Genomic DNA, 23,549 nt, shown 5'->3' on the forward strand with positions numbered 1-23,549 from the left:
CTGGAGAAGGATAACGTAAGCCTCCTCTCTGAGCTAATGTACCCAGAAACCCTACAAACACAAGTTTCTATGACAACCAACCAGCTAGGAGAAAGCAGGTGCTCTGATGCTTGCTGTGATTTGGAAGCTCGCCGCCTGATTTTCATTAGGCCCCCTCTGGTTTCTCCAATCCCAGTTTAGTGGGACCAGGGGCAGTTTCCAAGCCTAATTTGCATATTGTTATTATTCCCGCATCTGTTGCTGTGTGTCTTTGTGTTTGCTGGGGCTGGATTTCCTCCAGAGATGATAATGAGGGCACTAAATCAGGTATCTTTTGAGCCCCGCTCAGTCATGGCTAAAGGCAATGCGCTGTGGGTCAGATGAATATTTCTATTTCTAGCAGCCGCCTGTGGAGCCCGCGATGGAGTATGGCACACGGCTCAGTGTAAATCCAGTTGAGTGCCAACTCAATTTGCACTCATACCTGCACCAAATGTGTTCGAAAGGGGCTGCCACGGGTGTTGGTGTTTCTTGGCTTGGGCAAGGTGACTCTTTGCAGCGTGATTTGGGGCCACCGTAGACGCAGAAAGATAGCTTATTGCACTCCTGCAAACACCACCCCCCCTTGCAATGTTCAAAAGCCGCTACTTTTTAGCATGATTTGCAAATGGCAGTAGCTGCTCCTTCCATTCCTAGCAAGCCCCTTTTCCAAATATTTTCATAATAAAATTATCAGTCACTTGCTGCAAGGAAACTCATAGGTCACTTTGAGATTTTGCTCAATGGGACAGTGAAGTACTTGGTGTGGAATCAGGAAACCCCGGGGGTGGGATCCGTAGCCGTGGTTACCTGGCAAGTCACTTCATCTCCCTGATGGTCCCCGTCTCAGGTGGTGGGAGGACACCACAATCACATGTGTATCATTTCAGAGTATGCTGTGCCCCCACACAGATGGAGGGGGTGGAGGGGGCGGTGGAGCCTGTTGCAAATGGTGCTAAAGAAATACTGATTGGTGAGGATTTGTGATTTAAACTGCAAAAATACAGTTTCAGCAAACTGAGCCATTTTGTGTAATGTTACAAGATCTCTTGCAGTTTGGGGCAGATAAGCATTTGTTAACAAATATTAACTTCAGGGGCACCTGGGTGGCTCAATCAGTTTAGAGTCGGACTCTTGGTTCTTGCTCAGGCTGTGATCTCATGGTTTCCTGGGTTCGAGTCCCACTGAGCTCTGTGCTGACAGCCCAGAGTCTGGGATTCTCTCTCTCTCTTTCTCTCTCTCACTCTCTCTCTCTGTCCCTCCCCCACTCAGACTGGATCTGTCTCTCTCAAAATAAATAAATAAAACTTATAAAGAAACAAAGGTTAACTGCTAATGAGATTAGTGCCTCCTTGTTTTTAAATTTTTTTAAATGTTTTATTTATTTCTGAGGGAAAGAGAGAGAGGCAGCATGAGCAGGGGAGGGTCAGAGAGAGAGGGAGATACAGAATCTGAAACCGGCTCCAGGCTCCAAGCTGGCTGTCAGCACAGAGCCCGACGCGGGGCTTGAACCTACAAACCGTGAGATCATGACCAAAGTCGGACGCTTCACCAACTGAGCCACCCAGGCGCCCCATGAAAAACTTTTAAACATCAATAGATAACACCAAATGCTGGTGAGGATCTGGAGAAATGGATACTCTCATATGGTGCTGTTATTTTATTTGAAGAAAATAATATCGTGGTATCTATTAACATCCAAAATAGACATATCTTTTGATTCAGCAACCTGGCTTTCAATTATTTTACTAAAAAAAATGCAAACACTAATATGTAAGGAAACATCTGTATTGTAGTTTTGTGTGATTCAGCACACCTGTGGTGGCAAAAATTGAAGAGGAAGCCCCCTATTTTCTTTCTCTAAATAAATGAATGGTTGAGTAAATTATGATATACCGTGGAATTTCACACCATTATTTTTAAACATGATCTCAAATTATTTGTTTACTTGCTGGATGACCATTATATGTATTATAAAGTGACAAATGCAAGTTCCAGATTAATGTGCAAAGCACGCTCCTGTTTTAATAAAACCAATTAATAAATATATAATTAAATCTCCATATAGCCCTGTAGTCCTGTGCATCGTATAGAGTAGAAAGAGTGAAAAATATGTTCCGCCGATGATGACGTTAATAAATAAATAAATAGATGTATTGGGGAGCTTAGTGCTTGAATTTGCCCTTTGGTGGATTCTTCTGGAACAATAGCGCTTAAGCTTTCAGAATGCATAACAATCACCTGTCATGAAACTGTGAAAAAGTACAGATTCCTGTTGTTACCTTGGATATTTTGATTTAATGGGTCAGGAGCTTAGGAATCTTGAGTAATTCTCTCACTGAAACATCGCCCCCTAGAGTGTAGAATCAAACCAGTTTTCTCTGTAACCCTTCCCCAACTCCCACACAGAAATCTCTATTTTTTTTCCATTTCCTTAAAGACAGTTATACCTACATTCCAAATGAAAAAAAAAAAAATAGACATTGTAAAGGAATTTTCAGAGAGACTGAAATTTGTCAGAAACGTGTCAATGGGAAATGTGTATTTAAGTGAGGGGAACTATGTGGAGACATTCTAGGGGGTGTAACATAACAAGTGCTAACAGCACATTTACCTGAGACCCATTGATGACAGGCCACACAAATTGGTTAACCTGGTCTAGGCACGTGAGAATTTGTGAAGATGCGGGGCAATTCACTAACCTAAGGTGGGAAGTGAAGCCAGAGCTCCCAAGGGCTCCAAACAGGAACAGGAAATGCTATGGGAAGCAGGTTATTAGCTCTCTCTCTTTCTCTCTCTCTCTCTAGTTCTCTCTGCCCTCTCCCTCTCACCTGGGCTCCATATTTCTCACCTCTGTGTCTCACTGTGTATCTGGTTCCTTCTTTTTCTGTGCAAGTCTTTTCTCTGCTTATCCACACACAAGGGTCAAGGGTTGCCACCTTGGACCTACAACTGCCTCTCAGATCACATTCCTGACAGAGTATGACAGACAGCTTCAAGCCCTTATGCTTGGATCCCAGGCAAAAAGATATATTGGCATCATTCTTGCTGATGGACTGGCTTTCCAACTATGTGTGCCCATAGAAAGAGAGAGCCACCTAGAACAGACTAGTTGCAAGTCGCCAGAGTTGTGTGTGTACTCAGTTGTCCGAGGAGGGGGGCTGCAGTGCTTGCCCCAAAATACGTGTACTGAATTTCATGCCTGTCAGGGAATAGGAGGAGGCTGGAGAGAGTAACCCAACTTCATGGTTTCAGGCTCTATTTTTTTCAATGTTTTATTTATTTTTGAGAGAGATATAGAGACAGCATGAGCAGGGGAGGGTCAGAGAGAGAGGGGGACACGGAATCCGAAACAGGCTCCAGGCTCGGAGCTAGCTGTCAGCACAGAGCCCGACATGGGGCTCGAACCCACAAACCATGAGATCATGACCTGAGCCGAAGTTGGGCACTTAACTGACTGAGCCACCCAGGCGCCCGGGTTCCAGGCTTTATTAAAGCCCACTGTACTTTATGTCTTTGGGTTCTATGAGCTACTGGTACATATTTATAATACATATCCCTTTGATGAACAGGTTTCTATTCTTTAGACACATCCTGACTTGAGTAGTTTAGGACTAAAGTCCAGTTGAACACTATTAGAGTCCAATAGGAATTGACTCCAATTTGCAGCACATGCTCTCAGACTTCCAGTGGCCAGAAAATGTCTTACTAGCGTTCTAAAGTTTTCAGGGGGTTTTATTTTTTTTTTCATTCCTTATCGCTGGCCCTGGCAAAATGATAGAATCCCAAAATGGTAAGACCTACAAAGTAGAGTATAACCTCCGTCGTGTATAGATGAGGAAAGTGAGCCCAAGGAAAACAGAGTCCCGAGACTCTCATGAGTGAGCCAGTGGTCATCAGCAGCCCTGTTCCGATGGCCCAACTGCTTCCTTATTCCCGTCAATCTCTGTACCCCTCCCCCTCCCATCTGTCCATTGCCAACTTTCCCCAACTTTTAATCATAAAAACAACAACAGGAATATCAATGATAACAAGCACTAACATTTAGTGAGTACCTACTGTGTACCAGGAATATAAGTATTCAAACTGATTGTTTCATTTAACTCTCTCAACTCTTAACATCAACACACACTCACACGCCCACACACATACACACCTCTTACAGATGAGGAAGCTGATTATAATAGCATCAAGTAACATAAATAGGAGCCGTAAGGGGGAGGTTTTGAATTTGACTAGATAAGATCTCCTTGCCAAAAGTCCTCAAAGAGTTCCGTATTTTTCCTGAGAGCACTTCCATGGTTTATGCTGATATATCCGGGTGACTTGCACAGAGAACCCGGATGTCTCCCCAGTGGAAGGAAGGACATGGAGGAAGGGCTGTATTCACTGATGTTTGACTTAAACCAGAAAGTGTACGAATGGCTTACAGGTATCAAGTCAGATATTCTATTAAGGAAAGATTTCTCAAAACCCAGAAGCTGGAAATTCTATTTGTGGGCTTCACATTACATACCTTTATCAAAAGACTAAGGAAAAAGCTTAGGACACTATAGTTTCCTATTGTGACTCAGCAGAATAGTCAGATCTTAATTGTCCAGGTGTCCATTTTCATGCTTTTGCTCAAATTCCCAGAGCTACTACGGAAAGATAGTAACTCTCCCCCAGGCCTTGGGAACCAACCAGGAAGGATTAACCACCATCAAAGGCAGGTGACTGGTCTTTCTTAATGCTTTTGTGATTTAAATTAGTTTGTGAAAAAACACTAGGAGGTACTCCTTTTTTAAATAGGCAAAAAACCAGAAACAAAACAAATCCCTTTAGCCCTCACTCTCTAGCTCAAAGTATCTCCATTCATTTAACTTTTCATTTTTAGATTCTGTTTTCTAACTCTTTACAAACCTATTGCCTTTCTTTCATTTCTCATCAAACACTTCATAACTCAAAATTTGTAGGATCTAAAACCAGATAAGGAGCCGATATTAGACTTAATATTGTTGAGTAACTGAAATAGAACAGGAATGGAAGGTCCCTTTCAGTTAGGCTTGTGTAAAGGCCTCACGTCTGCCTTTCAGACTTGTGCCCAGAGCCCACTCTGTGGACATCGGGAATTCATCTCTCTTCTCAGCACATGTGTTTGACCTTCATCCCCAGCTGTGACTCTACTTTGGAAAGTGCCTTATGCTAAGGAAATGTTGCACATGTCGTAGAATTTCATTTTATGAGAGGCCAGAAGCTCTGACCCTGAGTCACAAACCCACACCCTGATCTGGAACAAGCTCCGTGGATCTAAGTTTTGTTCCCTGTCGATGAAGAATGAAGTTTGAGACTAGATGGTTTCAACAGTTCAGTACAAATGACAGGCTGACACAGGGCACCGTACAAATGCCCAGCCCCCAAACCCATGTCTACAAAGCTAATTCCACAGTCAAGTGTTCAGAAACATGCAACAAATACGGTGAGACATCCTTTTGGAGTTGCCTCCTGATTCAGTCTGATGACTCTTAAGCAAAGTAGCAAAACGTTTTCTAGAAAGATGCTGTGGGGAGCTGAGACTTGTAGGGGTGGTGGAGTTATAAGTCATATTCAGGAAAATCCTACTTCAGAACGCACTGCTGTATCATTTAGAAGGCTGGTTATTTTGGGGCACCTGGATGGCGGCTTGGTCAGTTATGCGTCTGACTCTTGATTTCAGCTCAGGTCATGATCTAGCATTTCATGAGATCAAGCCCTATGTTGGCTGTCAGTGTAGAGCCTGATTGGAATTCTCTCTCTCCCTCTGTCTCTCTGCCCCTCCCCTGCTCCTGCTCACATGCTCGCTCTCTCTCTCTCTTTCTCACTCTCTCTCTCACAAAATAAATAAACTTAAAAAAATCTAATTATTTTTAAAAAGCAAGACTTTAAATAGCTATAAGATGAGCAATGATCAAAAGGTACTATGCTGTCATTATTAATCTATCACAGCATTCTTTCCCACCATTCTCAGACACAACATCAGAGTCCTTCTGAACATTGTAAGCAGGTCAGCCTTCAGTCGATAATCCGAGTTTGCAAAGACATTTACATCTACCTGCTATTTCTGAAGCTCTCCTCCTGAGATCTCACATTTAGTAAGCCCTTGTTTTTTGCTTTATGACTTAAGTTTCACAAAGCTACTCCTTGCTGTAAGTGGAAATCCCATAGGTTTTGCTTCTTGTGCACCATAAGCTAAATAGAATCCAACTGTGATTTTAGCTCTTACCTGTCGCAAATCATACACACTTAAGACAATGGAGATAACAGACAAGATGATGATGGCCACAGAGTATTCAATGTAACCTTGAGACAGCCACAAAGTTAGGGTAAAGGCTTGGAACACATAGAATGGATTTAAAACCTGAAAGTACAAAAACAGCATTTGAGTCACTTGCATGGATCATGTCGAAACAAAGACATGGAAAAACATTCCATGCTTATGGATTGTTAGAGCAAATATTATTAAAATGTCTAAACTACCCAAAGCAATCTACACAGCCAATGTAATCCCTATCAAAATAACACCAACATTTTTCTTAGAACAAACAATTTTAAAATTGGTATGGAGCCACAAAAAACCCTGAGTACCAAAGTAATGTTGAAAAAGGAAAGCAAAACAGAAGGTCACAATTCCAGACTTCAAGCTATATTACAAAGGTGTAATCATTAAGACAGTATGGTACTGGTACAAAAACAGACACATAGATCAACGGAACAGAATAAACAACCCAGAAATGGACCACAACTATATGGTCAACGAATCTTCAAAAAAGCAGGAAAGACTATCCAATGGAAAAAAGACAATCTCTCCAACAAATGGTGTTGGGAAAATTGTATGGCAACAAGCAAAAGAATGAAACTGGACCACTTTCTTACACCATACACAAAAATAAATTCAAAATGGATGAAAGGCCTAAATGTGAGACAGAAAAACATTAAAACCCTAGAGAAGAATACAGGCAGCAATGTCTTTGATCTTGCTAGATACATCTCCAGAGGCAAGGGAAACGAAAGCAAAGATGAACTTTTGGCGCTTCATCAAGAAAAAAAGCTTCTGCACAGAGAAGGACATAATCCACAAAACTAAAAAGCAACCTACAGAATGGGAGAATATATTTCCAAATGACATATAGGACAAAAAGCTAGTATCCAAAATCTATAAAGAACTTATCAAACTCAACACCCCAAAAATAAACAATCCAGTGATGATACAGGCAGAAGACATGAACAGGCATTTCTCCAAAGAAGGCATTCAAATGGCTAACAGACACATGAAAAAAATGCTCAACGTCACATCATCAGGGAAATACAAATCAAAACTACTGCCAGATACCAGACACCACCTCACACCTTTCAAAATGGCTAAAACTCATAACTCAGGAAACAACGAATGCTAGCAAGGATGCAGAGAAAAGGGAACCCTCTTACACTGTTGGTGGGAATGCAAACTGGTACAGCCACTCTGGAAAACAGTATAAAGGCTCCTCAAAAAGTTAAAAATAGAACTACCTTATGATCCAGCACTACTAGGTATTTATTCAAAGGATACAAAAAAAAAAATTCTGATTTAAAGGGGCACATACCCTCCAGTTTTATAGCAACACTGTCAATAATAGCCAAATTATAGAAAGAGCCCAAATGTCCATTGACTGATGAATGAATAAAGAAGGTGTGGAGAGTATGGATATAATGGAACATTACTCAACCATCAAAAAAGAATTAAATCTTGCCATTTGCAACAACATGGATGGAACTCGAGGGTATTATGCTAAGTGAAATAAGTCAGTCAGAAAGAGACAAATGTGTGGAATTTAAGAAAGAAAACAGATGAACACAGGGGAAGGGAAGGAAATATAAGATAAAAACAGAGAGGGAGGCAAACCATGAGAGACTCTTAATTACGGAGAACAAACTGAGAGTTGCTGGAGGGAGGCAAATGAGAGGATGGGTTGAATGGGGGATGGGCATCAAGGAGGGCACTTGTGATGAGCACTGAGTGTCATATGTAAATGATGAATCACTATACTCTACTCCTGAAACTAATACCGCACTACCTGTTAACTAAATGGAATTTAAATAAAATCTTGGAAGAAAAAAAGATGATGTCACTTCTTTATCGAGTTTTTAAATCATATTTTATGACAAACAATGATCTCTAATATTTAGGAATTCACTTAGAACTCAATTTCAGTGGAGTCAGTGTCAAGCACATAAAATGTGCAATAGTGGAAGCAAAATTATTTTAAGCACTCAGAGACTGGCCATAAATTGATTATTGTTATTTGTTTTGAACTTTGAAAAATATTTTATCAATATCAAAATCTAACAATTCACCTTTCCAAACACTATTTACCCATAATGGCAGAGAACCATGATTCAGTCTCTTAAAGCAAACTTCAACTTTGACCATTTTTACTGCAGTTTCTTCTTCACATAATCACATGCGGCAGATTTAGTCAAGGTGTGCGAGAAAACGAAAGACTGCACTTTTATTCAGATCATTGAAAAATAACATATTCTTCACCTCAGAGGTTTTAGCAAGAGGCTCAGAGTCAGGCATGTCAGCATGTGGCCTCCCTTGAATGGGGTGAGGGGCTCATCTTACCCAAAGTTGCAGTGAAATCCATGGGAAGAATGTATCACCAGCCCAAAGCTGGCCATCCACGCACATATATTTTAGTCTCTTTATTATCCCTTTAATTTTTTTAGTCCCTCAATTGTCCCCATTTTGGTCCTGCTGACCATACTGTTAATAAAGATAGCCGAGAGGACAAACCTGAGAAGATAGATATAGTCATATGATCTACACACATAGTATGAATGAAAAAACCCATCTGATCAAAACAAGGATTATTTTCCTGGTGAAGTGCTCTTCACAATGACTATGAATTAGATGAAATATTACCTAAAACCAGAGCCACTCTTTCTTACCTCTACTTTCTATAATTCTCTATATATTAAATAAACTTTTACTTTAGTCCTCACAGTGAACTGCCATCCAGTTAGTAAGTTAATAGGCTGCATTTTAAGAGTGTTTTAAACCCTTGGATATATTTTATACATTAACAAAGCTTTTGTTCCTTAATATTTCTTATTATTTCCATTGCAACATGCTTTTCTTACAAATCATAGCTCTTCTGTTTGCTTGGCATAAAATGCTCTAATTGTGGATTATGCACTAATGATAATATGATTTTGAGTTTATATAAACTCAGTAGAAAATGTGGTTAAATACTTCTTGCATAAGAAACAACAGCATCATAATTAATGTAACTCCCTTATTCAATATTCTTTTGAAACCAAAATACGAAGTAGTATTATTTCCTTTTTTCCTACTAAAGGCCTAGTAAGCAGGTGGAAAAAATACAACCACTCCTTTCAAAATAACCAGATTGAAACCTGGGAGAATCTTTGACACTCTGAAAATGTACTTGAATAAGAAGTCTAAAAAGTAGCCTGCTTTTTGGGAGTGGAGGAAACTGCCTATGTGGGGGCATGGGGTATATGGGAAACCTCAGTACCTCCCAATCAAGTTTTCTGTGAACTGAAGCCTGCGCTAAATAAAAGTCTAATAAAAATTATTTTTAATGCGACCATGCTACACAAACAAAATGACCACTGCTGTGGATTATAACAGACTAGAAACGGGGCGCCTGGGTGGCTCAGTCGGTTAAGCGTTGACTTTGGCTCAGGTCATGATCTCTCAGTTTGTGGGTGTGAGCTCCGCAGCGGGTTCTGTGCTGACAGCTTGGAGCCTGCAGCCTGTTTCAGATTCTGTGTCTCCCTCTTTCTCTCTCTCTCTGCCCCTCCCCCACTCATGCTCTGTCTCTCTCCCACTCAAAAATAATAAACATTAAAAAAATAAAAATTAAAAAAACCAGACTAGAAACGTGCAGCATGGAGTGGAGGCCAGCACCATCAGCTCACTGGGCTCCACGTAAGGACTGTAGAGTGGTAGCCAGGAGCTCATGCTACTGGGAATGTGATGGACAGTGCTCCACAAGTGACAGGGGACAAAACCAGCCTTGCTCTCCTGCCCAGGAGCAGAGGCCATGAAAAGTCACAACCAGCAGCTGTTTACTGGCAGACGGTGGAATGGGAAAGAACAGAGTTCATAGTACCACTGTGAACCTGGCCAAACCCCAGCTGGCTCAAGGCCTGTGTCTACTACATCCTGGCGAACGGAGCCCCAACCCCTAGGAGTTGACTATGAACTGGGGGCCGTGGGGGCCACCAAGAGACAAACTCAGAGCTATCCAACAGGGACGGTGGATACAGAGAAAAAGAGAGAAATGGAGGCAGAGGAAATCCCACTGAAGGGCAGCTCACCACCAGAGCCTTCATCACCACCACTAAAAATAATAATAATTCAAGGCACAAAAATAAAATATTCTAAAAAATAAATAAATCCACTAGCAAAGAAAGAAATCATTCCCGAGAAAATTGACATAATAAAGTAACCAGAGAAAGACTAAACTAATGCGTTTAAAATTGTCAAAAAGATCACAGGAGGAATAACATTACCCCACCACCACTACCATTACAACCACCATCAAAAGAGGAATCTGTCTCTTGTACTGGGAATGGATTTTTTAAAGAGGAGTTTAATTTAAAACAAGTGGTTATTGAAAAGGGCCAGTTAGAAATCTGGAAATAAATCATATATTTATTGAACTATATTTTAAAAAAAAGGAAAACACCTTCATGGACAGGAAAAACATAGACTAAAGACAGCAGGGAATAACAAAACGAAGTTATAAGAAACATAGATTTTATTCATATCAAAGTATCCAGGTATTGCCTAAAATTCCCCTGAGTACCAGGAAATAAAAAGTAAAGGACAAATATACTATGAAATTTTGATTTGATCTACAACAAATACATACATATAGGAGAACTCTTAAAATAAAAGAAAATTAAAATCATGAATATGAGAACTGAAAGAAATAAAAGATCCATAATTTTCTCAGAAAAAAAAAAAAGTAAAGGACAAACAAAATGTTTTTTTTTTCAAAGATAGATGAAAACAGTTAGTTACCTGTTTAATAAGCAGCTTCCATATGGGCTGGATTTCTACTTCAATGGCATTGGGCCCGCACACTAATCTTCTGTAAGAAATTGGTCACCAATTAAATGTCAAATCGAAAACTCATTGATAAGTGAGTGCAAGCCAAACTAAGCAAGAGTCACTTCTCTACCATTAAGGCTCTTTGTGCCTTTAATAAAAAATATTAGTGTGTAGCAACATGGATGGACCTTGAGGGTGTTATGCTGAGCGAAATAAGTCAGGCAGAGAAGGACAAATATCATATGTTTGCACGTATAGGAGGATTAGGAGGAACTTGACGGAGGAACAAGGGGGAGAAGAAGGGCGGAAATGGTGGGGGAAAGGGAGAGAGGCAAACCATGAGAGACTCTTGAATGCTGACAAAAACTGAGGACTGATGGATGTGGGGGGGAGGGGGGGATGGGCATGGAGGAGGGCACTTTGGGGATGAGCACTGAGTGTTATGTAGAAACTAATTTGACAATAAACTATTTGTAAAAAAAAAAAAAAAGAAAATTAAAAGTAAATAAATAAATATTTTTAACTTTGTCAATTACACCTCAATAAAGTTGAAATATAAAATAAATTAAAAAAATATTAGTGTGCATATCCTAAAATATTAACGTTTTTAAAATGAAAGTGCATGATGGACAAAGTTGTTTTTCTAGTTAAAACATATCTTAATGCAACTCAAGAATCAAAATGGAGTTAGAAAGGCATTGTGAGTTATTTTTTTTAAATAATTCAATTGCATTCTAAGAATAGCCAACAAGACACAGATGTGACAATGTTCCTAGAATTCTCACGCATTCTAGATTGCTCTTGATGTTAGAGATTATATCCACCTTACTTTTGCCTCTTCAGCACCTAGGACAGGTCCTTAGCGTGTGAAAATAAGTACATGAATGAATAAGCCAACAAACTGGAAGGTGATATATGGTCTTCACATCTAACACTTTGCTAATCCACACATTCCAGTAAGAAGCCCTCGTATTTGCATAGCATTTTACAATTTACAGAGTTCTCACACCGATTCTCTCATCTGACTGTCACAACAGTCTAAAGGAAAGGGTTACTATCCCCCATTTTGCCAATGGGAAAAACTATTCATTGTGTGAATAGTGTGTCTGCCAAAGGTACCCATATCCAGCATTAATTGTAAAATTGCAACTTTTAAGCAGAGATGACTGTCAGAAACAACACTTAGCCGTTTATATGTATTATCTCCTGTAATCATCACATTACCTCTATGATATATCACATTATCATCTTTATTATAAAGAAAATTGAAGTTCAGATAAACTCAGTAACTCTCCCAGAGCCACAGAGCAGGAAAGGAGCAGATCCAGCCTTCACCCCTGGCCTCCAAGACTCCTCCTCACACTCCGTGAGCACTGATAGTGCAATGTGCATGATGGGTCCTTGATCTAAGGTGTAACAGAGCTCAGCCCAAGTTTGTCTGATTTCCAAGCCATGCCTTTCCTGGTACAGTGATTTGCATGGGTCCAAGAGGACTCAAACCAGAGTCTTCTGATCCCATGTATGAAAACACTGAGGTGCAGAGATGCTGGAAGACAGAGAGGTCAAACAGCATGTGCTGATGGGTTTCCTGCCTGTCATTCAGATTCCTTTCCTCTGTTACTCACAGGCATGCCTTTTTTCCCAGCATGGTGACAAATGTTGAGAGTTAAGTTCGGCCCTGCAAAATACTCAAGCCAATGGGGAGTATCTCTTCCATGCTTCACATTCCTTGATGTCACACTGGTGGCTTGAAATCAGCAATAGCTGTTGTATTCCCATGATAGAATTTGCAGGCTCTACCCATCAAAGCTTTTCTTCTTCCAGAGAACTGGGTTACCAACAAGGGGACTGGTCTAGGCCCCCAGTTAAGAGCTGGCTGCTATCTTGACTACCAGACACTTCCCCCTTCCACTTCCAGGAAGATAAACAAGCCATGGCACTAAGTGAAAAGAAGGTGAGGAGGTGCACAGCTTAAAGATTGTCCTCATAAGAAGCCTATTGGATGGATGGGGGTGAGGTGGGTGTGGTTTTTCCCTGTTTCCATGAGGTAAGAGAATTGCCTCAAGTCTCTGTGGAGCTCTCTAAGACAGGCAGTGAGATAGAAAGTGGCACCCAGGGGCACCTGAATGGCTCAGTCAGGTTAAGTGTCCGACTTCAGCTCGGGTCATGATCTTGCGGTTTGTGAGTTCAAGTCCAGCATCGTGTTCTGTATTGACAGCTCAGAGCCTGGAGCTTGCTTCAGATTCTGTGTCTCCCTCTCTTTCTCTGCTCCAACCCTGCTCCAACCCTACTTGTGCTCTGTCTCTCTCTGTCTCAAAAATAAATAAGCAAAAATTAAAAGAAAGAAAGAAGGAAAGAAAGAAAGGAAGAAAGAAAGAAAGAAAGAAAGAAAGAAAGAAAGAAAGAAAGAAAGAAAGAAAGAAAGAAAGAAAGAAAGAGAGAGAAAGAAAGGGGCATCCAGTTCATGAATGAGTGAAGAGCAGGGAACCTCCTGGAACATTTTTCTTCCTAAGGCCTCCTGAAAATGTCTCTTCAGGATAATGTTACCTCTCCTGATGTCCTGATTTGCTTTTTTGCTACTGAAAAGGTGACTACATAAATGTGTCTATTTTCTCTTTTTGTCTGGCTGCTGGGAGGCCTAAAGAGAAATTTGTATTTAGACTTGATGGCTTTTTGTCATCAAGGAGTTTTATGTATCCTCCTTCCTTTATTTCTCATGTTATGTCCTTGCTTTCCATGAAGACAAGCTCATCTCCATTTAGGAAATCAATGAGACATCACCTAACCAACCAACCAATCACATTTGAGTTTTGAAAAAACAGCCCTAGTCTTACACTAAAAAATGAGGGGCGGGGGAGTATTTCACATTTCTACTCACTCTCTTTGCCATCCACCTAGAAAAACCCATAAGCAGAACCTGCTTGTATATTTATAAGTAGATTATCTCCTCTATTCTTCATATTTGGGAAACTAAACTCTTTGTCTTGCTCATTACATGATCAAGTTCTTTACTGTGTGGACCAGATTTCAATTTAATTATGTATGATATTTATGAAAGCTTGGCCCTTGATAAATAAGGACAAATGTGAGGTAGCTACAGTGATGGGCAATCTTTCCTGTGGAAATGGTGTCCCAGGCAAAGTGTATTTGCATTAATCAACTACACTTCCTAACTAGATGGATCCTTTAGAGTCTGGTGCTTAATGCTATTAAACCAGTATGTTCTTAATGCCTTTGACAACATTTTGTGTTTCAGTGTATTAAGCATTGCATCTGAAATCTTATATAATGATACTATTTCTAATGCATTTTGCAAACATTGTCAGAGTCTAGATGCCTTGTTCATTTTTCATCATTTTTCATCCAGCAGGAGGAAAAGTTTAAAAACAACAAATCACAGATCGGTAATTCTTAGAGTTGGGGTGCATATGAATCACGGGTGGGGGACAGTTCTGCTCTTACCACTACCTTTAGTTCCTACCTAGTAAATACAATTTATGGGGGTGGAGCCCAAGAACCTGTGTTTTATGTCCCAGCTTGCTTCTTAGCTGAAGAATTTGTGTTTCTTATAGACTGTGAGGAAGGTCAGGCAGGATATGTCCTGAAAATGGGCAAGAAATGAAGGTAATTATTAGGATTCTGGGGAAGGCTTGCAATGGTTTACTTTCAGACTCACCAGGATTCACCATTTCAAAATGCAGATGAGGGAAGCAGAGACTCAAAATCACTGTGGGTTAATGAGTAGCATAAGCATTTCTACGGTACTGTTACACTGTTATATCCTAATCTGTGTGCATTTATAGATCACATTCTCACAATTGTATCACTATTCTTTGTCTCTCTTTCCCAATAGTCAGTGAATGTCTCTGGGGCAGTGAGTGAGCCTTATTTATCCCTAGATCTTTAGTGCCTTGCAAAGTACTTGCATTGTAAAGGCATTTGGTCAATACAGTAATGCATGCATGCAGGCATTCATTCATTCCACAAAAATCTATTGAGCTTCCACCATGAATCAGGCACTGTTCTAGATGCTATAAATATAGTGGTGAAGGACACAACTACGTGAGCAAACAAAATCCTCCTCTCCAGGCTGTTTCTTCACAGGACAATTAATCAAAATATTGTCTTTCAGTCTCTCCGAGGATTTAGAGAATGACAAATCGGATGTCTATGAAATGACTCCAGACTTTTGGAGGAAAGAACGAAAAAGACAACATAGAGGAAGCTGTTCCACAATCCTGAAGGAAAAGATCACGTGTTATTGGCTTGTACTGTTCTTTGGCGCTTTTCTTTTTAATAAGTTTGCCCGAGATGAAACCAACTTAAAATATGTCTCTGTTGCTGGGAAATAAATCGGAATTAAATGAAGCCGATGAAGCATTATGTCCACACTTCACGGATCATAAGCATTTGGTATTTCAATTTCTGTTGGCAGAGTTTACTCTTAAGGAGTATCACAAACCCTACCTGACCTCTTGCTCTTCACTGGTCAGGCCCAGTCCAAACGTGTGGTGGATGTCATAGCAGGAATTGCTGTCTTCCAGCCGCCTACGACATGGTCAGGACAGGAAGCATACCTTAGTGGGTGACACTCAACAAATGCACGTTCCTCCCTCAATATCCCAATGAATGCTGGGGAGCAGAAACTTACCCGACTTTCTGAAATCTCTTCTCCAAGTAGTCCCAGACATACCTGATTTTCTGCACTTGGATACATCGCAGCTACAATGAAAAATGTGATAGAACAGGCGTCATTCACAAAGGGAAGCCCGTCAGGGGAAGTGAGGGCTCCTTGGTGAGGGTCCCCACGCAGCTCTCACTTCCCTTGATACATAGTTGTAATTCCCAGCCCAGCAGCAGCGTGACATTCAGAACTTTCATCCAATAGCCATTTGCATTCATCTTTTTTTTTTTTTTTTTTTTTTTTTTAGCTAAGACATGCTATAACATTGCACACAAAATGGCTTACTTTTAATTCTGGCTTCAGTACGGCATGGTTAATGACAGAGTGGCGGTCAGCCACCAGGGGCTCCTCTGGGTTCTTGCTTATAGGACACTTCAGTGTAGCTAAGTAGAGGCATATAACCTTCTTCCTCATATATCTTTGGAATTCATCCTAGAGAAGAAAATCCAGCCCATGAAATTCTCAAATATTTATTTCATAAGACCCTCGATCAACCAGACCAGGGATTCCCAAAGTTTGGGCTACAGACAAGAGCATCAGTATTAGGTTGGAACTTGCTAAAACTGCAAATTCTCAGCCCTACCACAAGCCTACTGAGCCAGAAATTTTGGGGTGAGGTCAGCAGTCTGTTTTAACGAGCCCTCCAAGTAATTGGAGAACCACTGTGCTAGAGAATAAAAAGAAAGACACACTTTACAGGAAAGTTTCTGGCTATCTTTTTTTTTTTTTAATTTTTTTAACATTTATTTATTTTTGAGAGAGAGAGAGACAGAGAGAGACAGAGAAAGAGTGTGAGTGGGGAAGGGGCAGAGAGAGAGAGGAGGCACAGAATCTGAAGCAGGCTCCCAGCTCTGAGCTGTCAGCACAGAGCCCGATGTAGGGCTTGAACTTGCAGACCAGGAGATCATGACCTGAGCCGAAGTCTGCTGCTTAACCCACTGACCCACCTGGGGGCCCCCAGTTTCTGGCTATCTTAAAATGACAGGTAGGTGTTTCAAATGCCTACTTCCCCTCAAACTATGTATTCTGAAAATACTGAACTATCCTTCCTGTGTCATGTCTTTAAGAGTTATAATACCGACAGCCATGACTCTGTAAGGGCTAAGGGCGCTGATAATTAGCCTGGCATAGTAGAAATTTCCCCAGAGTGACGTGGAGGAAATGTCCTTCCTTCCTGAGTCAAAATAAGAGATGGTAAGCAGGTGCTGGGATAGTTTTGCCATCCCCTACTTGGGCCAAGAAAGCTCTTGAGTAAAGAGAGATAGATCTACTCTGGAACACCAACCAGCCATGGCACCACCGGTGCTGAAGGGCACGCACCGTTGTTCTTAGCAAAACAGTGTCTGCTTCTTGCAAGGGGCATGGGTTGCAGTTCGCCCACACCCTCCACTGAGGCCTCCAGTAAAACACCAGCAGAAGGGTCCCACACGTCAGCACGGATGTGACGAGGCACAGGGCCCTGCGTAGATGCTGGGTCCGGTAACCAAACACCTCCTGGAGAGTAAAGAAAACACGACTCTGTTTTTCTTTTTTTATATAAACACATCATTTTGCTCCAAGAAACACAAGCTTGAGATGCAGGACTGTTCTCGGGAGACAAATCTGGTTTCAGCTGGTTGAATCAGATTGCTTGCTTACAGCTGTCTGCTGATACAATTAAAAAAAGGACTCCTTTGCTACCGTGGCATATGGAACTAAAACGTTAGACGGGAAGAGCAAGGAATGGGCAGACTTATTTGGTTCTAACTGCTGTTAAGAGTCACTCCATGGTTTGGACCAGGTTTACTTTTTTTAGGTATAAAGTTTAGAAAATATATATTCGTGCAAATTTACTGGTGGAAGTTGATACAAATGGTAGGATGGTATAAACTAAGAGATTATCTGTGAACATGAAAGATTTTCAAAAGACAGCTTATAGGAATTTACCCTGATGGTAATAACATGCTGAAATATTTCTACTTTTAGTAGTAGGGGATTTGATATTATCATGAGTTGATAAAGACTTTGAGACGTGATTTTAGAAGGAAACAGCCAACAACCATAGATACCTTTATTTCAAGACAATTTCTGGTTTCTAGCTTCCACAAAGAAGTGTCACGGCATTGGGTTTTAAATATCAAACACCTGATTTTTACTGTCCTTGGAAGACCCAGACAGATGCTGATTGTGAATGACGTTATGACTATTCTCTTATTTTATGTTCTGCTGCTGTGGTTGCTGCTGTTCTCGTGTGTGCGTGTGTGTTTCTAAGACCCTGAATTCCCATGTCCACAGATCACAGAAGTGTAATGTTAAGAAATGGGTTTTTGCTGAATTTCTGTAGCATTTCTAATGATGGAATCTTCTGGAATTTTATGCCAGTTTAGATCATGTTATAATAAATCTCTTGGGTTAATAGTTGGAAAAGTTTTCATCTCTGATGGCCATTTTCATTAATTTTTTCTAGTAAAGAATTCTGCAGTAAATGAAGATTTTAATAACAGTTGTTGAAAGGAATCCTTAAACATCATGGAAAGGTAGCAAAGATGTACGTTTGAGTCACCGCTCTACCAGTTGTCAGCTATGTGACCTTAGGTAAATCATATCACCTCCAGGGAATCCCAGCTTACTCCTTTACAAAACAATCAGAAATGCGTGCCTTACAGGGTACTAGCGCTCAAATGAGATAATGTTTCCTTAAGTGCTCTGCAAAGTAATTAGAATTTCAAGAGTTCCTTTCCAGTGCTCCTCAGTATTATCCTCCACCTGGGAAAAAATGCTCATTAAGTTTAGCGATGCAGCCACTCTATTTTGAGATTATTCATGATGAGATTTAAATGTAACTTTAAAATGTGTTCACTCTGCCTCTAAGCATATTGTCAGTTGGGTCTCCTTTCTCTCTTCCTGTCTTCCTTCTGATTCTATAAACCTGTTTTAGTTTTATTTGTGACTGATAGTTTTATTAGACACAAATAAAATGTATATGCCAGTTCACAGATTAGGTCATAAATATGCGTTATTTCACTAAGTTATTCATGTGGGCTTATTGCCAAAGTATTCAAAACAGAAACAGAATGGTTTGGAATTTTAGGCCAGCTCATAAGTGAAAAAGCACATCACAAATGCCTTTCCCTTCTTTTTTTTTATTAACTTACTTACAACAATGGCATTAGTAGTCATAATTCTGATTCCCCTTCAGTTTTTTCCTATGCAAAATTTTTTTTAGCTAAAAAAGGACCTGGCAATGCTAGCAAGATGGCAATAAAATCACTATAACCACATACTGCTAATAACCTTATAAATTGGAGTAATTCTTTTTTTAATACTTTATTGTCAAGTTGAATTCCATATAACACCCAGTGTCATCCCACAAGTGCCCTCCTCCCTGCCCATCACCCCCCTTTCCCTCCCCCCCACCCCTATCAGCCCTCAGTTTGTTCTCAGTATTCAAGAGTCTCTCATGGTTTGCCTCCCTCCCTCTCCCCAACTATTTTTCCCCTTCTTGGAATAATTCTTTAGAGAAAGCAAGGTGACAAATTATATCAAGATTTATAAAGATGTTTCTATTTCTAGAATCAGTAATTCCACACTTGGAAATATACCCTAAGGAAATAATACACAAAGTAGAAAGTGTTGTATATAACAGTGTTCAGTACAGTATTATCTGTAATAGAAAAGTTATTGGAAGAACCAAATAATAGCTAATGGTTCAAAAGATGTGGGACATGAAAACAATGGGCTGTGGTGGTACCATTAAAAACAAAAATATATGAAGTCAATCCAGAAATGTGAGCCACTATAGTGTTAAATGAAGAAAAAGATAAAGAATAGACAGAATAGATAGAAAGCAAATAGTAACTTTAATCCAACAATATCAGTAATTACATTCAATATAAATGACATTAATACTGTGATTGAAAACAAAGATTGTCAGACTAGATAGTAAAAAACCCACCATATGTTGTTCACCCTTAAATACAAAAAAGCAAATAGATAAAAGTAAGAAAGAAAGGGAAATATACAATGCGATGACTAACAAAAAAGAACTAGCATAGCTATGTTAATTTTGGAGAAAATAGACTTTAAAAAATAAATACTGTGAGAGAAAGGAGAACACTTCATGTACTAAAAAAATTAATTCAACAGTAAGAAATGACAATTTTAAATTTGGGGGCACTTATAAGCATAAGTTCAAACTTTGTAAAGCAAAATAGAACGTAAAGCCACAGTCATCGTTGGAGATTTTAACGCCCTACCTCTCTAACTGATAATACTCGTGGAAAAAAATAAAATAAAAAAGAATACAGGAAGCTTGAACAACCGCATTTACCTAATTAACAAATAAAGAAAATTATAACCTCAAACTGCATACTTAAAATTCTTCTCAAGTACACCTAAATTATTTACCTCAATTGACTACATTCTGGAACATAAAATTTGATGACGTTATAATTAAACTAAAAGTAACAACAGAATGATAACTTAAAAATTCCCAAATGTTTTGAAATTAAACAGCATTTTTCTAAGTAATACATGTGAGTCAAGTGAGAAATTACAATAGACATTAAGAAATATTTTGAACTGAATAAAAACGGAAATTGACAAATAAAAACTTGTGGGATGAACTTAAGACAACGATTAGAGGGAAACTTATAGCTTTAGATGTGTAGGTAAGAAAAGAAAAAAAATGTTTGAAATCAGTGAAATAAACTTCCAACTCAAGAAGCTGTAGAAAGAACTACAAGCTAAAGCTTAAAAATATAAGGAAGTAAATAATAAAGAAAAGCAGAAAAAAAGCAGAAATGAATAAAATAGAAAGCAGATCTACAATAGGAAAAATCAATAATGTCAAATTTGTACTTTAAAAGTTAAATAAAATTGATAAACTCGTAAATAAATCTGAATATTTTTATGGCTATTACAGAAAATTAATATGTAACTCAAAGCTTTTTTACAAAGAAATCTTCAATCCCAAATGGCTTATGAATCCTTTCAAATATTTGAGGTACACGTGACATCAATTTTGCACAAACTTTTTCATAAGAGGACGTAGAAATGTTCCCAATTTGTTTCATGAAGTCAGCATACTCAGATACCAAAATCTGATACATTTGTTAAAAGAAAGGAAAATTATAAGCTAAGATCTAGAACACTAGTGGAGTAAGGTCAGAGAGAGGGAGACACACAATCCGAAGTAGGCTCCACGCTCTGAGATGGCAGCCCAGACCCTGACCTGGCTTGAACCCATGAACCGCGAGATCATGACCTGAGCCGAAGTCAGACACTTAACCAACTGAGCCACCCACGCGCCCTGGAAAATATTTCTTAAACAGGAAATAAAAAAGATAAAAAATATATCTTACTTTAATAAAACTAAAAGCATACATTTTTCAAAAGGTCTCTGGAGAAGATATTAGCTATCTGTACCTATATATAAAAAAAGAATCATATTTGGAAATATCAAAAATGACTATAAGTCAATAAAAAACAGAGTGATATACACAATAAAAATGAGCAGAAGACTTGCACAGGCATTTTATGAAAGAGGATTTCCAGGATACCATTCAAGAAGGTGCTCAATACTATGTCATTAAGAAAATGCAAAATAAAACTAAAATGACATATCACAGCCAAAATAGCCAAGACAATCCTAAAAAAGAACAAAATTGGAAGCCTTACACAACCAGATTTGAAGACTCACTCTAAAATGACACACCAGTGATAAAATGACACAATGATATAGCCAAAGTATAGTTAAAATGAAAAAAACTGAATATACCAAATGTAGGTTGAAATGTGGAGCATTGGTACTCATCTACATTGTTTTGGGTAGTGTACATTGGTACAAACATTTTGAAATACTCACTGTGTTGCTCAAGATACAATTACTGTATGAGCTAGTAATTCCATTCTTAGATTTTTACACAGAAAATTGTATATGTTCACCAAAAGATTTGCACAAGAATATTTGTATCAGTTTTATTTATAAAGGTCCCAAACTGGAAATAATCTAAAGGTATAAGAGAAAGATAAATAAATTTTTGTGTTTTCATATAATATAACACTACAAAATAATTTTTAAAATGAACTTATAATGCAACCAACAATATGTATGAATTTCATAGACATACTGAGAAATGAGTACAGTAAATCTAGACACAATTCTGTTGATATGAAATGAGCAAAAATAATTGATAATAGAAGTCATTGAACTGCCCACTTAAGATCAGTGCACTTTGTTGACACCACTGAATTTATATACATAAATAAAAAGTAATAAAGGGAGGGTGCTTTTTAGACACTCTGTTCCAAGTTGGTAGAAGTTATTTTAATTATTTTAATGGAGTTCGACTGAGAAAGAGAAAATGACAGCAAAAACTGAGAAGTAAATGAAAACAGAGAAGAGCTAGAGAAGGAATTTCTGTGGGACATGGAAAGAAGATTTGATGACCAGAGAAGGCTGTAGCTGCTCCTGGTGTGGATGATTGAGACATGTGGCTTTCTGTTGAGCAGAAATAAAATCAAATCCCTAATAAGCAAGAAAAGGGAAGAGGTTTCTGGGAAAGACCCTGATCATGGCTGGGGACAGCTCACTCTAAATGTCAGCAGATTTCTTTCCCTATCTGTTAAAAAAAAAAAAGTAGATAGATGATAGATGATAGATAGATAGATAGGTAGATAGAAAAAAAGCTTATAAATGTCAGAGTAACTTTCAGAATTATGTAGCTCCTTGAGCAAAGATGAATAGAAACAATATTTTGCTTCCTTGATAAAGTGGCCTCATAAACCTTGGTAAATTTCCTTTCTATCATTTCTCCATTTTCCCAAAGCTTATATGCTAGATGTGGGATTTGAGGTTTCGGTTAAAAGAATCATTCTTTACTCTGGCATTCTTTTAATCAAATACTCTCAGCTTGCCAATGTTTGTGTAATTTGAGTTTATCAGGGCGTATGTTTCCATTTTGACCAATTAATCTCAAGTATAATTTGAGTGTTCTCAGTGATTATTCTTCTGATGCAGTTAAGAGTCACTCAGATTCCTCCAAAGTATTAAACACCCGTGGATAAAATCCACTAAGAAGTACAGGATAGAGGAGGGAATATGTGTGCTGTTAAGAGGAAGGTAAGTGGAATCTAAAGGTCTTGTAAATGTAAAGACACTGGGAACAGAGAGATGGAGGATCAGAATCTCAAACCCACTGCATGTAGTTCCTTGCAGTAAAGTGGGGTTTGCCACCTATACGCTATGTGACCTCAGGACTTAACTCTCTAAGTCTCAGTTTCCATCTCTGTACTTCGGGGATAATAGCACACCCCTGGAAGCATAGCTGTGAAGATTAAATAGAGGTGGAAGGTGTTGAGCACAAAGCAAGCTTTCAATCAATGTTAGCAGGTGGTGTGATAATAGGTTCAGCCAAAGGTGGAGGGCGTTTTTGGTTTTGAGTTGTGATGTGCGGAAACAAGGTTGGTAATGGGAAGAGGCTGCGTTCCACAGGGTGAGGAAACCAGATCTGCCACCTACTAGTTAAGATGAATAGCACAAAGCTTGTGCCGTCTTCCTATAGACTTGATTTCTATTCTCTGCTAGCAGTACTGTTCCCTCACTTTTTTGTTTCCTACTAGAATTCCATGTTCTCAATACCAAGAGAGGTACCACCTCGCTAATGGTCTTTTCCTTGGCCAGAAGTACAAAGGAAAAAGCCTAGATCGGGAGTAACAGTGAAATATGCACATGCCTGTCAACAGAGGTTGTTGCCAAAGAGCACAATTTAAAGCCCTATCCAG

General features: G+C 39.2%; 1 protein-coding gene across 1 annotated transcript in view; it reads right to left on the reverse strand.

Annotated features, from left to right (window-relative positions):
- ATP13A5 (ATPase 13A5) overlaps window positions 1-23,549 on the reverse strand; it is a 102,690-nt gene that overhangs the window by 70,684 nt on the left and 8,457 nt on the right. The window contains exons 2-7 of the mRNA XM_039230392.1: window positions 17,106-17,279; window positions 16,071-16,217; window positions 15,753-15,823; window positions 15,569-15,649; window positions 11,072-11,141; window positions 6,260-6,394 (exon numbers count right to left, since the gene is read on the reverse strand). Of these exons, the coding sequence (XP_039086323.1) occupies window positions 6,260-6,394; window positions 11,072-11,141; window positions 15,569-15,649; window positions 15,753-15,823; window positions 16,071-16,217; window positions 17,106-17,279 (678 nt within the window). The remainder of the gene's footprint in view (window positions 1-6,259; window positions 6,395-11,071; window positions 11,142-15,568; window positions 15,650-15,752; window positions 15,824-16,070; window positions 16,218-17,105; window positions 17,280-23,549) is intronic.

The sequence above is a fragment of the Hyaena hyaena genome, unplaced genomic scaffold, assembly GCF_003009895.1.
Source record: "Hyaena hyaena isolate Hyena2069 unplaced genomic scaffold, ASM300989v1 scaffold_45, whole genome shotgun sequence".
In the NCBI taxonomy this organism is placed as follows: domain Eukaryota; kingdom Metazoa; phylum Chordata; class Mammalia; order Carnivora; family Hyaenidae; genus Hyaena; species Hyaena hyaena.